Raw genomic sequence first — 15,955 nt, 5'->3', positions numbered from 1 at the left:
AGTGTGTACTGGTTCTTGATATCTCAAGACTTCTTTTTAATACTTTTCTTAAGGTGAAGGTTGGTGATAAGGAAGTAGATGTTATGAATGGCTTCAGACTTTACATTACTACAAAACTGCCAAATCCAGGTTACTCTCCTGAAATTAGTGCTCGAACCTCCATCATTGACTTTACTGTGACCATGAAAGGTCTTGAAAATCAACTCTTGGGCAGAGTCTTTCTCACAGAGAAACAGGTAAAAGAATTAATTTTTCCTGGCTATACATCTTACATTTACCTGTAGTAGGTTTTACTTCCATTTTAATTTGTTACTCTCTATTCCCATATTGCAGGGTAACTTTTTGTCTCTCTCTATTGTGATTATTCTTAATATAGCCTATTTATGATGGCTTAAAAGCTGGCACAGAAGAAATAGACTCATTCAAGTAAAAGTTTCTATTTGTCTTTATTGTTGCAACTGCACCATACTCACCTTATTTTTCCTGCCTCAGTTATAACCTCATGAGAACGGCCTGTGAAAAGGAAAAGCGTCTGAAATCAAAACTGATGTTCTGTCTGCACACTGTGGGGCTCATGGCCACATAACCTGGTGCAAAGGACTCAGTTACTTCCTTGCTCAAAGGGGAAACGGGCTAACTAGCTATTTTGACATTGCAGATGTATTAGTTGAGGAAGTCCAAGTTCAGGATGACAATCCCAATAAACATGCCACCAGCAGTTCTGGAGGGAGGCTAGTTGGTATAGAATCATAGAATAGTTTGGGTTGGAAGGGTGATGACCTTTAAAGGTCATCTAGTCCCACACCCCTGAAATGGGTCAGGACATCTTCAGCTAGATCAGGTGAAAAAGAATCTTTTGAACTCTTGGATACCTAATCCTTGTAACTACAAGGTCAGGCAATGTTGAAGTCAAATGAGACACTATGCATCTAGGATTTTGGCAATAGTTCCAGTTTACCTTCACTAGAGAGGAATGTATTTGTTCCCTTATTGTGGTGTCTGTTGAGGTCCTTCCGTTCTCCTCCCCCCCTCCCCCCAGTGTAAGACATTCCTCCTTAATGGCCTCAGTCATCCTGTTAATGTCAAGTAGTTGCATTTCATTCCTGATCGCTCCATGGAGCTCATGAAAGAAATCATACTCATTCTATGAAGGCTTATGTTTTGTCAGACAGCTTCACTGCACCTTCAGCTTCGCTTCAACCGGTGACAGCTTGTCAACCCACTATGTAATGGAATTATCACTGTCTGAAACACACTGTGATGTGTATATTCACAAAGCCTTATGCCAAACTTCACTTCTGGGCCCTGCAATACAGTACATTCCTCAAGATGACAGTCATTTTATCAGCAAATTCCTCCAGTCATCGCAGTTGCTGTATGCCTGCTTGGAGGACCCAGAAAAGATAGGAGCTTAATTTTTCTCAGAGGTGCAAAGCAATAGACTGAGAAGTAATGGGCTCAAGTTGGAACATGGAAATTCTGATTAGATATTAGGAAAAAAATAATTACATTGAAAGTGGTCAAAACAGGAACAGATTACCCGGGGATGTTGTGGAATCTCCATTCTTGGAGGGGTTCAAGACTCAACAGGACATGGCCCTGAGCAACTGACCTATTTAGACCTGCTTTGAGCAGGGGATTGGACTTAGTTCATTTTTGGAGGTCCCTTCCAAACTAAAATTATTCTACTATTCTATGGTATCTTTGCCACTAACTGGGAATGTCTAATGGGTGGACGTGCTGTGCACTCTGGACCAGCTTCTCGGAGTGGTGTACTCACTACTGCTTTGTTTGTGACCATCTGGGGATAGTTCTTCCAGATAAATGACAAGTGAACCACCTGACAGGCAGGGGGACTTTCACAGAATATACTTACCGCTTTTCAGTTTGCTTGGCCTCTTGTTTTTGCATCCTGTGGTTCAAGGTTTCCTGAAGAGTCAGTTCGGACATATCCCACTGTCCAAAACCTTTTTTTCCTATGATATCTAATTATGCACCTTTGGGAATTTGGGGATTTCCCTCTTAAGTGTCTGGATTCTTGCTACCTTCTTATAGCCTTTGGTAGGGAGGTGGTGGAATTATTTAATCGTGAGACAATTTGCCAAATGATTTGAGCAATATGACTGCTTGGTGATATCCAGTGTTAGAATGTATGTGTGGAACTTCTGTCCCCAAAAGAGAAGAGATTATTTATCTGAAGTTAGTGTTCTTCAAGGTTTGTATGTACATTTATATCCTTCTTGCCATTCTACTGTTTCTAATATGGTTCTGCACTTAGAGTGAATGAGATTTAGACACGCAGTGAGGAAAAGGAGGGTTTACAGCACATCATTTAAAGATTCTGCAAAGTCTGACTTTCCATTCCTGTGTTGTCTGGTATGCCCATTGGTAGAATCTGTGTGGCATACATCTCAAAGAATTGATTGATTACTGGTAAGAATACTGGTACTGATTTCTTCTTTTCCACCAGAATGTTAAACCAATTTGCAAGATGTGAGCTAAGCGTAAGAAGGTCAAAAGGTAGCTGGTATATCTGTATAAATTTAATTCTACTCTGTTTCTTAGAATAATTGGATTTGAGAGACTTGATGTATGTCTGAACGTAGTATAACTTATACTGTTTTAATGATATGATTGTTTTGATGCATTGGCTGTTATGTAATTTGACAAAAAACTTGCTTATTTAGTGTTGTGGGAATAGATATGTCAGATTAGTAGTGGAGTTATAATGTACAAGAACTATTTATGGCTTTTTGAATTTTCACATTCATATTTCAAGATTTGTGGTGGAAAAAGGCTCAAGTTTTGTAAGGAACAGTTGATGCAAATTATTACACTTGTGAATCATTTTGTGACAGAATGATATAAGCTATGTAGCAGCTTTTATATTTAATGAATATTAACAAGATCTAGCATTCTTTGGTACAGCCTGTAAAATGGCATCATCTTGTGAAAGCAATTCCATAAAGCTGGATTTGAAATAGCCTCTGTGGTGCAAGTTCCTTGAATTTATGTATATGGTAACTTGGCTTAGGTTTTTTGCATCCTTGATTTTACGACTGGAAATTTTTGAAGACATGCAGAAAACTTTCAACTGTGTACTCTTCCTGATCTGCAAAAAGTATTTTAAAAGCTTAATAGATGGATTTTTCACTAAGGTTTTCATCTAAGGTTACTTCACTTGCTTTAGTTTGGTCATTCTGTTTCCAACTTGTTTCTCAGGCTCTTCTTGTGAGGAAAACTTAGCTTTCTGTTTTTTAAATGCATTGCACTCTAAAATATGTTTAACCTTTTAAATTGAACTCAGCAAAACATGAAATTTAATTTGGCTCAGAATGATTTCTCAGCATGATAATTATTATATTTAATTGGATGCTAACATTCTTTTAATGCTATACTTTAAAAAATTGTTTCTGCTTCATCAAACTTGCATAATGCTTGTCTTGCTTCGTAATTGCTACCTGCTTTTCTTTAGTTCCATTAGGCATCAGTTGATTAAAATGGAGTTAACTGTAGTTTTCTTGTCTTTTTTCATCAGTTTTTGTCAGAATCTTCTGAATCTGTATGCACATCTTCTAAGTTATGTGACATTTACATTATTCTGTGACAATGGTCCCAGTAAATCTTTTCTACCTGATGATGATGTTTCAATATACCTTTTGTACAGTGACAAGAAAAGAACCTAAATCTGATAATGATTTTTTTTTTAATTTCCTTTTTAAGATAAAAGGACTTTCTTTACAAGAAGTAAATGCTTCAAATAGTTAGGAATGTTAGCAGAATGTAGGAGTGAGAAGACCACAAGTTTAGAATGTAGGAAAACAAAAAAACAATTTCAAAAGTTGTAACAGTGTTGCAAATCTGTATAAATGAAGGCTACTCAAATGGGAGAGTAAAACCGTCCCTTACGCCTAACTAGGGTCCCAGGTTCATAATGCCTCTAGTGCTATATGGGAGATCATGTATTTCTTAGTGTTGTCCCTGTTTCTTTGGAATAGCAGCAGCCTGTCTGCAGTGCTGAAGTGGACGTGGCAAAGGTGGAGTGAATGCACAGCTTCCAACTTTGGAGAGACATTGTTAAAACTATCCACCAGACCTTTGTAAACAGTGAAGGAATACTTCTGTAGACATAGCTAATATTTCTACCAACTGGCTCACTTATTGTTGATTCATAAGATTAAAATTATCCTTATCTTACGAAAGACTCTTAACCCCTCCTCTCCCTTTTTCTTTCTTTTTACTTCACTGTATTGAAACATTTTGTATTGTTTCAACAGAGTATTTTTATCTCTGAGGGATTAATTTGTAATAAGTTTTTAAAGTTTAATTTTAAGTGTAGTATAAGAATGAACTAAAAGGCCTTTTATCTCTGAAGAACGTATTTTCTAGATATTTTGAACAGTTTTGTTTTTTTTTTTTTTAATGTAAAGCTATTCATCAACAGGTATTCATCTTTTATACATGAGTGCTGGAAAATAAAGTAGGTATATAAACCACCCAGCTTGTATTACTAAAAGTAATCAACTAAACACTTCTAGTGGAGCAACTCGATTTGAGTTCTACATGCTTTATTTTCTTAATTAATGAAGCATTTTAGTGAGAGACTGAAGTTATCCCTGTTTGATGGAGGAGTATTTTAGATGCATTTCTTGAAATATTAGATGCTTGATTTGTTGACTAAGGATGCTCATTATTACTAAGACTATATTTTCAACATGGTGATTGGAAAACAGGGCATAAATGAGGATGGCATTAAATGGAGTGAAATAAAATCCTGTGCCTGGAAAGGTGTTTGCACTTGTCTTTGTCTGAAACAGAAAGAGAAGAAAAACAATTACTGTTCTGAACTTCTAATTCTATTAGGGCATGATATGAGCACACTCCATAATATTTGTTGAAATGATTTGTTAATGCGTACTTATGTAGCAGGTTCAGAAACCTGGCAATAGACCTGCTGTCAGAAATACCACTGGAATTCTTTCCCCAGATTAGTGCAGTTACTCTTGACCTACGCTGTTTTAGTAGGATCAGTACTTTTAAAACTAAACACCTTGTTTTATTTTGTTTTTATTTTTGATTACTCTTCTGTTTTCCAAATACGTATTCCAACAGGAATTAGAGAAAGAAAGAACAGATCTTATTGAAGATGTCACTATGAACAAAAGGAGGATTAAAGACCTAGAAGATAACCTTTTGTTCCGACTTACAAGCACTAAGGGTTCTCTGGCAGATGATGAGAGTCTAATAATTGTATTGAATAACACTAAGACGACTGCTGAGGAGGTAACACAGAAACTGCAGACTTCTGCTGAAACTGAAGTACAGATCAACTCAGCCCGTGAAGAGTACAGACCTGGTGAGTGAAGGTAGTGATGAAAAAAAAATCACTGGAGTGTACGGTTAAAACAGCAATACTTAGAGAAATGGTAGGATGAGATCAGGAAGACCTTAATGGGCGGGAAGCACCTGTGTTTTCCTGTAAGTAAAATGTACCTACGAAATGTCATATTGAGCTATGGTGGAGAAAATAGTCAGTGTTATGCTTCATGTGGAGTTTATAAAATGGAATCATCTAGTCTCTCCCTAGACTTCCCATTGCTCTATATACAAGTGTACCTGTCCCTGTAGTCTACTGGGTAGGAAACTTGGGAGGGCTTGCTTGTTCTGTCTTAGCTGTTAAAATGTTGACACTTTTTATGGACTGTCAATGAGACCGGTCATTAGGGTATTTAGGTAACTGTATGCTTGGGTTCAACATGTTGACATTCTCTTAGGGGGCCAGTATAATTGTAAATGCTTTTTGTATCTGTTTGGATGAATGCTTTGTTTATCCTGTCATAGATCCTCAAGTTATTATAGTCAGCACATTTAGTCAGTCTTTTGGCTTTTAACTGACAGGTGAAAATGTGAAAAAAGTGAAAAAAAATGCTCTCTGGAAGTTTAGGAAATGTGTAAAATGGTACAGTTAGTGTACCATTAATCATTGCAGATTTTGTAAAACCTTTGTATTTAAAACTAAATGTCTGCTGAAAGTAAGTTAAATCAGTGCTGGCTAAGTTAAATAAATATAGTTCATTTGGCTTTTATATGACTCCTGTAAAAGTCTGTAAAGAGAAATTTGTTTGGATACTCCAACAGTACTTCAAACCATCTTACTTTTTATATATTCTACTGATGATCTGAATATTGCAGTATGCCATCCAGATGCTCTCCGAATATGTTCATATTTGCAAACTGGGCTTTACATAGTATGCATTAATTACAGGAAAGATTTTTTTTTCCTGATGTATAAATGAGGATTAAATTAATGTTTTAATTATTTTTCTGGCCAGTAAAGAATGGAGCAACTCGAGGATCTTCAGTTAGCATTGGTGTTAAACTCACTGTACTTGTAGAGAGTTAAAGTTTTCTGCTCTGCATTTCTACTTTGAACACAGTCTTATTTCCTGTCCTTCAGTTGCAACTCGAGGTAGCATCTTATACTTCCTTATTACTGAGATGAGCATGGTCAATGTGATGTATCAGACTTCGCTTCGGCAGTTTTTGGTGCTTTTTGACCGCTCCCTAGCCAGGTAATTTAGCTAACAACAAGTATTGTTTGTATTTACCCAGTCCTGGAGGTGGTTTAGTACAGTAAAAATTTGTTGTAAACTAATGTCAGAAAGAAGAGTGTTACTTGGTACAATCTTGCCAGGAATTGTCAGTTTAAATACCCATAAGCCTTTGTCTGTTAGTTGCCAAGGCAAAGAACCTTCAAATGTACTTACAGTCCTTAAAAATTAGGCATTAGGTAATTAAAAACCATTATACTGTGTTGATTTTCAGCTATGCAGAAAGGCTTGATTAGAAAGGAATTTTTTTTTGTTTCTCGTTCAGTCTGAGAGTTGTTGCTAGCTTGGTGCCTGATATTCTGTGCTTGTGATCTATTATTTTTTCATGTTTGATAAAGCCTATGCAAATCGACATTCAACTGCATTGAATTTCTTCCAACAGGTCTACCAAGAGCCCTATGACTAGCAAGAGGATTACTAGTATTATTGAACATATGACATATGAAGTGTTCAAATATGCTGCTCGAGGACTCTATGAGGAGCACAAATTTCTTTTCACGTTATTACTTACATTGAAGATTGATATACAAAGAAACAGAGTGAAGCATGAAGAATTTCTGACACTTATTAAAGGTTGGAACTACGGAACGATTTTTAGTAGAGCACATATATTATTGTAGAAAATTTGTGAGCTGTAGTTATATCTCCTACCCAACCTGCTGTTTCCTTTTGCACATGAGAAGCCAGTCTTGAAAGAATACATGCCTATCATTCTGTTCTGGTGACAGACATTGTATGGTAGTTCTAATTTATAGCAGCACACTGAATATTGATAAATATAGCTTTGAGAATAGTGAGAATTTAAAAGGAAAGTTAAGTATCTTTTCAGTTGATGTTTATGTCTACTGCTCAAATACCACCAGGTATGTGTTTGACTTGGAAAAATTATTGTTATACTAAGCATCTTTTAGTTTATTTGGTAACTGCAGGAGGACGAAGCAAATAGGAACAGAAGGTGATGCTAACAGTTTAAAAGAATGTCAGACCCTTAGCTGAATGTGACAAGTTCATGGCTTTAGTCTTAACTGCATACAAGTACTGTGTATCTTCACTTGAAAGCTTGGAGTTATTTTGTATTCCCTTTCCAAGATACTTAATTTTCCAGGCAACATTTATTTATGAATTATAACTATTAATTTTTCCATGTTGAATCTTCAGAATATCTTTTCCCAACAAGCATTTATTTTCAGGCACATTGGACAAAGAAATAGTAAATCCTCAAAAAAGAAATTGGTTAACAAAGATTAAGTTTAAGGTGCATCATAAAAAAAAAATAATATAAACTAACCAAACTACAAACTCTGTTTCACCGAAGGTGGCGTGACTTTATAAGGTAGAAGAACCCTGTAACTTCGTGATTAAAAATCTGGATTCTTGTACCTTGTGTTTTCTTTTAATTTTGTGTTTGCTTTCTTTTAGCTTTGGTTGAATTCCAAGGAAGGCAAATGTACATATTGGCAATGTTATTACATTATCTACAACAACAAAAAATCAAAGAAAAAAACATTGAAATTAAGCTGCTTCAGTTTTTTCTCCATAAACTCAAGCTTATTCTTTTACAGTAAAAAATAGATTTAGCTTGTAATGGGAAGCTGTTACGGATTTTAAAAAAATATGTTTTAGAGTAGGATGAAAAATAAGATTTGAAAATAAATTTTGCATGTTACCTAACTCAGAAATTTCTTTATGACTGTCCTTAGTTATTAAGTAGTCTTTCTCCAGACTGGGAAGACTTTGTCATGTGAAATAGTCTTGCAGTATATAGTTTACATTTTCCAAATAGGTCTTTTTTTCTTTTTTTTTTATGGGTGTCTCCAACAGTTCTAATTATAACTAATTCCTAATTTCTTGCAGGTGGTGCTTCCCTAGACCTTAAAGCTTGTCCTCCTAAGCCGGCTAAATGGATTCTGGATATGACTTGGCTGAACTTGGTGGAGCTCAGTAAGCTTAAACAGTTTTCAGATATTCTTGATCAAGTAAGTAAGAGCTTTTTAAAAGGAATCTCTTGTTTGACACTGATCATCTGGTAGTGATCAAGGCATGTGGTGGGAAACTGTTTATTTTATAGAACAGAATGAAACTGTCAGCAGATAGCCACAGTTGTGGCCCTGACTGCTTAGCAATCTGTATTGATAAAAAGACTTAAAAAACCCTAGGAAAATAAGAAGAAAGTAGAATGTTTCACACTCTGTATAATTAGAATACTTTCAGATTGGGATACAACTTGCTATTATTCAATTCACATAATGCAACTTGAATCTTCTTCCGGTTGTTAGACTTTCTTGCATCCCTGTTGTGCTTTCTTACACTATGTTTCATGATGTTTGTTCCAATATTTCTCTGATTACATAGACTAATTTTCAGTAAATTCAACACTTGTATGAATAGTCTTAATGGACGCTAAGTGTATGGTAGCTAATGGAGTAAGTAAATAACATTTGGTATATGTGAAGAGTACCTTCTGTACAGTCATTTGGGGAGAAGATATGTACCTTGTGCTCTCAAAGCTATGTCGGAGCCTAGCTATCTGTGTTCTGACCTTGCTATACCATTATATCATTAATGGAAAATACTGAGTAGTAGCTCATTTTTTCAGAATATGAATACTTAAGGGCATTGTTGCATTCTACAATTTTGTACTTAAAATCTGAAAGCTTATCCTCTCTTTCTTTAATAGCCTTACTAAATTTGTGTAGTAACATTGCTAAACAAATGCCTGTGTGTGGATTACGTGTCTCCGACCCGCATAAAAAGTTTGTGACCTAGTGGCAGTTGAAATGTGACTTGTCCGTTTAGTGAGACTTACTCCTTTGATGGTATAACTGCAGATTTCCAGAGCAGAGAAACAGTGGAAAATCTGGTTTGATAGTGAGAATCCTGAAGAAGAACTGGTTCCTAGTGGCTATGGTCAATCCCTGGACTGCTTCAGACATCTTCTTCTTATCAGATCTTGGTGTCCTGACAGGACCATAGCTCAGGTACGTTTATATAGCCAACATAGTCTATTTAGGTGTCATTAGAATAGTAGTTACACGATTGCGGTTCAGTACTTCTTTTATTTAATCCTGAACTCCTTTTTGTAATGGACCTTTACATTGCATTTTCTGAAATTATTTTCAGACAATTTATGCATTTGTTACAAGGGCAGTGTTAGCAAAATTATTCCAATATATTCAACGAATATTAGCCAATGATTTTACTATGGAGATAGGATTTCATCTGGAAATCTATGTGTTTATCCAGTTCTGTTTTATCAGTTCAGAAGGTATTTTTGACTGTCCTTGCTGATATTATTCACTGGAATTGTACAAGTGTCCTCATATTAGGCCTTCATGAACTCAGTTGGCTGAGAGAAAACAAAACATGAAAACAATTTAATTGAGGAACCATTTCTTGCATGGAAGAATTAGACCCACCTTAGAAAAATCTATATAAAGGTCTGTTCAACATTTTAAATTTAATGCCATCTATTTAGAAAGGTGAGAAATATAAAATTAAAGTTTATTAAATAGTTAGACCTATTTTTAAGAAAAATCAACTTCTAGGAGCTTATTTTTAACCTTTATGTTCTTCTCCAGTGCAAAAAACTAAAAATTATGCAATTGCTGACAATTTCAGAGCAATGGTTGGCAATTTACTGGTCAGAATGCATCACTAAAAGTGTGGTATTAATTTTATGGGTGCAAACCTTTAGACATTGTGACTGGATTCAGAGAAAGTCTCAGCAATTATTGGTGTAACTGCGGTCAATAGAAGGTTAAATGGTACTGTATAATGAATGTCTCAGATGTGCGCTATGTGTCTGAAACTGATCATGCAAAATTAGTTCCTCAGTTCTGTTAACAAGGGGCAAGATACACTTTCATCTTACAATGGTTTTATGAAAACTGATAGTTTATCAAATGCTAAATGCTGAATATCTTTTGTCTCTGAGAAGTAACACAGAGGTATTAAGGGAAAGACTGGTCTAAGACAAAAGCAATGTAGTAGGAAAGAATACAAGGGAGATCATCTCAGACTGTTTGAAAGAGCCTTTTCTGTTTCTTAGTAAAAAGGAACAATTATCTAACAATTTTTGAAATAAATAAATAAGGAATAACAGATGGCCTTCACCTCTTCCTCTGGATCTTCTACTTAGTGACAGTTCTTTTCATCAGTACTACTATTAATTCATTGTTTAAGCATGAAGGTGGGAAAGACCTAACACCTTTGAAGCATATCTTCTATCCTTTCCTCCTTTTTTCTCTAGTATTTGGAAAGGAAGGCTAGATTTTAAGGTTAGGAGTTACGCTATCTAATGGAGATACCATCTGAATCATTAAAACCTTTCTAAAGGTTTAGTAAGGTTATTATTTTTATTATACTGTAATTATGGGTATTAGATAAAACAATACATGCAGATATATGTACTAGAATAATTATTTTTTAACTGGTATTATAAGGCTGTGACAAATAACACCTTCAAAGACAGTATGATATATTAACATGTAAAAATAAACTTGTTGCATATATGTATTTCTGATATAAATTTATAGCAGCCTTTGCTCTTCAGTTTACTTATTGGTTGTATTTACCTGGGAAGAAAACAGTATTAAATGATTACATCACAGGTTAAATTTACCCTTTTTAATATAGGCAAGAAAATACATCATTGACGCTATGGGGGAGAAATATGCAGAGGGAGTCATCTTGGACTTGGAGAAGACATGGGAAGAGTCAGATCCACGTACTCCTCTCATATGCTTTCTTTCCATGGGCTCTGATCCTACGGACTCAATTATTGCTTTGGGAAAAAGACTGAAGGCAGAGACACGTTATGTTTCCATGGGACAGGGGCAAGAAATCCATGCTCGTAAACTTCTACAGCAGACAATGGCTCACGTAAGAGACAAAAATCTGAATGTTTTTTGTATCTTTATTAAACTCTCAGAAATGAAAATCCTGTCATGAAATAAAGTTATTTGGTGGGTAGTTAGTGCTGATGCAAGAACCTATATTTATTTGTATAAATAAGTGTCCTAAGCAATAGAACTGTCTTTTCACAGTCATTTAATTGGCCATAACAAACTTTTTGATGCTGTGCAGACATCAGTGTTTTTCATATAAAATGGAGTTCTTGTTGTAGGTTGTTGACTGGTGAACGTAGCTGGATTGATCGTTCGGAATGCATGAATATTAAATATTCTTCAGCAAGCATTTAACAACATTTTTTGCAGTTTTATTTTTTTAGTAATACAAACATATTTTGTTAAATGAAGAAGATTAATTCCAAATATACTATTGATAGTTACATAACCTTGAGAAAAACAAGGCTGTATAGCAAAATGTTTTGTATTGCTGTAGTCTGGATTTTGAACTGGGATGGACAATCTGATAGCACAGGCATTTTACAAGTGAAACATGGAAGAATTAAAGAATAGAATTTCCTGCATGAGAAACAAAAGCTGAGACGTTCCAATTTAGCATGCTTTGCGCATCAGGTGGTAGTACTGCTATGCCTGCTCATGTGATGAACAGATTAAACTTCTTGCGCTCCTGTGTTATGAGCTTCTTCCCTGTCTGTTTAGCTAGTTTTCCTCTGACTTTTGCCTCAGATTGTCATTTGACAGCTTCACATTAAGAGCTAAATAGCAGATCAGATGAGAAGAAACTTATCAAAAGATAGGGAAGAAGAGGTCCTTTTTGTTTAGTTAAGAGAAATTCAGTTACTTTCCCTCACTGTCTCACATACCTTCTTAATGAAGAGGTAGGTATGTATGTATATATGTATGTATATATGAAGTATGGTAATTCGTATGAGAAAGTTTGATATCTATTGATAGCAATAGATTAATTAAGTATGTATATTTGGGTTTTTTTTCCAAGCGTGTGACTCTTGTGAGGAGCAAGGTTTAGCAGCTTGCTTTATGGAGCTACTTCTGAACTCCCTTATTTAGGATCAATGAAATCATGGGTTCACCCAGAAAGTCAAGATTTATCAGTGTTTATCAGCACTATAATCATGTCCAGATACGTTTTAAATGTACCAAAATGGAAAAGGTAGGGACTACCTGAGAAGACCCGATTGGACAAGTAAGGACCACTTGTTTAGATGATAAAACCAAACAAGCTAACAATGCCTCCAGAAGGAACAGCCCACAGCTTAGCTCATATGAGCTTTCTCTTGGAGGAAAAAAAACCTCTTGTTAATTGCATGTGTACCATTATTATGGATCCTGGTCTCTGTTTGTACATGAAAACAAATGATTAAGGCCTTGGTTTTGATTTGGTGAGCCAGTGGTGCAAAATCACTGTGGAGGATTTCTTCCTTTAACAGCTCTCATAAGCACTTAAACATGTTATATTTTGCTATAGCTTGGATGTGTTGGCTTTGTTCCTAACCTACAGCATAAACGAAGAGCGATTTTAGTGATTTCAGTTTGTAAACAATGTTGATAACTTTTTATATTCTGTTGTTTTAAACTAGGGAGGTTGGGCACTTCTGCAAAACTGTCACCTTGGACTTGACTTTTTGGATGAGTTGATGGACACTGTAATAGAGACGGAGACTGTCCATGAAAGCTTTCGACTGTGGATGACAACTGAAATTCACAAACAGTTCCCCATCACCCTTCTTCAAATGTCTATTAAGTTTACCAATGAACCACCACAAGGGCTGAGAGCTGGACTAAAGAGAACATACAGTGGTGAGTGCTAGAGTGGTAATGATTTGAAGTTAAATTTTGCTCATTTTTGGACTCTCTGGTGTTGTCGTGTGGTCACATTGTAGCCACTGATAGTAGGTGTAAGCTAGTTTGAGGAACTGATCACAAGAATGCCAGGACGCATCTTGATCCTTGGTTTGAGCTAGAAGTTGTGAAAATTAAAAGGAAGAGAAGATCTGCTGAAGTACTGTGGCCAGAACTAATTGGACAGCAAAACAGGAAATGCTTTTTCTTTTCTCAAATGTTAGTTTCTAATATCTCAGTTCAAAGTGTTTAAATTTTTAATCTTCTTGTGTCTTTTGGCAGAAAAGTGACATGTTAATCTTTGTTGGCTATTAAGTGCTCTTTACATTGCGTAAAATAAAGGTCTGTAGTCAAAGAGTCTGTACAGAAAGCAACTTAGGGTGAAGTCAGCTATTAGTAAATTGTGTTGTTTTTTTTTTTTTTTTTTCTGAAGCTTACTCTTTTAATTTGAGCAACTTAATAACATGCTATAAACTGTCTCCAGCATAGAACACTGTGTAGGACAATAATTTACTCTTGGGAGAGGCAGAGAGCCAACTGAATATCTCAAGGAGTGATGTTTTAGTACTGATTTGAAGCGGTTTTGAAAAATACTATTACTGTGTTTCTTATAAAGCCCACTTACAATCAATAGGTGTCAGCCAGGATTTACTAGATGTCAGTGACATGGTACAATGGAAACCAATGTTGTATGCTGTAGCCTTTCTACACTCCACTGTTCAAGAAAGACGCAAGTTTGGATCTCTGGGTTGGAATATTCCCTATGAGTTTAATCAAGCTGATTTCAATGCTACTGTGCAGTTCATTCAAAACCACTTGGATGGCATGGATGCCAAGAAGGTAATTAATGTTTCTGTGGGGAAGGTGGATCAGGGTGATGGATCTTTCTAGTAGTGGAATGTATATACATGTTTCCCAGTAACTGAAACACAAACATGATTTTAAATTATTCTTTTTTTCTTTCCACAAACATTCAACATTCCATGTATACATGTCTGTAGAGCAGCAGGCTTAGATTAGACTTTTAATCCTGTGGATGTTAAATTTCTATATTAACCTGTACATTTAAAAAAAAAAAAAAAATCCCTCCCAGCCATCTCCCCCGAAAACCAGAAATGTAAACCTTAGAAGTATAGACTTTCTTTTCAATGCTAATTAAGCCAGATAGTTAAAAATGGACCACTGTATTTTAAATATTCTTTTGTTTAAATCAGTTTTGAGTAAAAATAATAAGATTTGGCTCCTCCAACCTATCTTGGCAGCATAAAGAAATGGAAAGTTGCTTTCAATGACTATGTAAGAATTGCTCTTACATTCCTCACTTTCATATGGTCACTTGTCATACAGAGGTCTGTGGCAGATCATTTTGTGATTGGCATTTTAAGTGAAGTTGAAAGCATGATTGGAATGTAGCTGTATCCCTCTTGCCCAAATGGTGGAATAGCCTCTTGAACTACTCGTCAATGAATTCTATTTTCAGAAATCCTTGAAGGTGTCTTGGCAATGCAGGGTTATAGGAAAAAAGAGTAGTAAGAAAATAACTTTCTTCCAAAAGGGACAGAGATGCAGGACTTGGTATATCAGCTGTTCTTACTAAGGGAGATGTAAACAGGTGAGAAGAGGATTAGGTAAAGTCAGTGCTTTCTGCTTGGTTTTAGGGAATCTCCTGGAGTACTGTTTGTTACATGATAGGCGAGATCCAGTATGGTGGCCGTGTGACAGATGACTATGACAAAAGACTCATGAACACCTTTGTAAAGGTTTGGTTCAGTGAAAATACATTCAGTCAGGAATTCAGCTTCTACAAAGGATACAGCATACCCAAATGTACTATGGTGGATCAATATCTTCAGTACATACAGGTTGGTAAATGAAAGCTTTTAAACACAAAAAAACACCCCCAATTTACTTGTTTCTCACAGGTTCCTGAGTCCCTATATTTTGTCTTTTCTTCTGAGTACCTGTATTTTGTCTTTCATTCACAGAGTCTTTATTGCTTTCTAACAGTCTGCATATCTATTAGCGACAACAAATTGTTATCAATGTTATCATCATTGTCATGACAGTAACCTTTTCTTTTTCATGTGATTTGCTTGAGCGACATACTTGAAGGCATACAGTTATTAAAGAGGGCATAGAATGGAGTCCAGACATTGGGTACAACCTCACAGAAATAAAAGGTGTAGATATATGAAAGTACAAGCTGACTCTTAAAATAGCGTATAGAGGTTAGACCTGAATTTGTTGTTAACCTTGGTGTGATTTGGGCTGTGACATGACAAATAGATCACAGCAAGTTATTTGCCGTAACTGCTTGATCTAGCCTCTTACTTTACAATGTAAGGGAGATTTTTTTTGGCGTTTTTTTTTGTTGTTGGTTTTTGTTTTAATAATTAGCTTATAAACCCATCTCCAATTGTGCTCTTTTTATATTTTACTATGTAGAGTCTTCCTGCTTACGACACACCAGAGGTGTTTGGTTTGCACCCCAATGCAGATATCACTTACCAAAGTAAACTTTCCAAAGATGTGTTGGACATCATCCTCAGTATTCAGCCTAAAGATAGCTCTGGTGGAGGAGGTGAAACCCGAGAGGCAGTTGTAGCCGGACTGGCT

The 15,955-nt window shown here is 35.8% G+C and overlaps 1 protein-coding gene across 1 annotated transcript in view; it reads left to right on the top strand.

The window, feature by feature from the left end:
* Positions 1-15,955, top strand: part of DNAH5 (dynein, axonemal, heavy chain 5) — a 134,886-nt gene that overhangs the window by 111,449 nt on the left and 7,482 nt on the right. Inside the window, 11 exon segments of the mRNA XM_009324988.1 lie at positions 54-236; positions 5,113-5,356; positions 6,458-6,572; positions 6,994-7,184; positions 8,466-8,587; positions 9,440-9,589; positions 11,247-11,492; positions 13,078-13,297; positions 13,974-14,179; positions 14,998-15,201; positions 15,785-15,955. The exon segment at positions 15,785-15,955 is cut by the window's right edge and continues 6 nt beyond it. Of these exon segments, the coding sequence (XP_009323263.1) occupies positions 54-236; positions 5,113-5,356; positions 6,458-6,572; positions 6,994-7,184; positions 8,466-8,587; positions 9,440-9,589; positions 11,247-11,492; positions 13,078-13,297; positions 13,974-14,179; positions 14,998-15,201; positions 15,785-15,955 (2,052 nt within the window).

The sequence above is a fragment of the Pygoscelis adeliae genome, unplaced genomic scaffold, assembly GCF_000699105.1.
Source record: "Pygoscelis adeliae isolate BGI_AS28 unplaced genomic scaffold, ASM69910v1 Scaffold86, whole genome shotgun sequence".
NCBI lineage: Eukaryota > Metazoa > Chordata > Aves > Sphenisciformes > Spheniscidae > Pygoscelis > Pygoscelis adeliae.
Note: the sequence above shows the minus strand (reverse complement) of the source record. Positions and strands in the feature narration are given on the sequence as shown.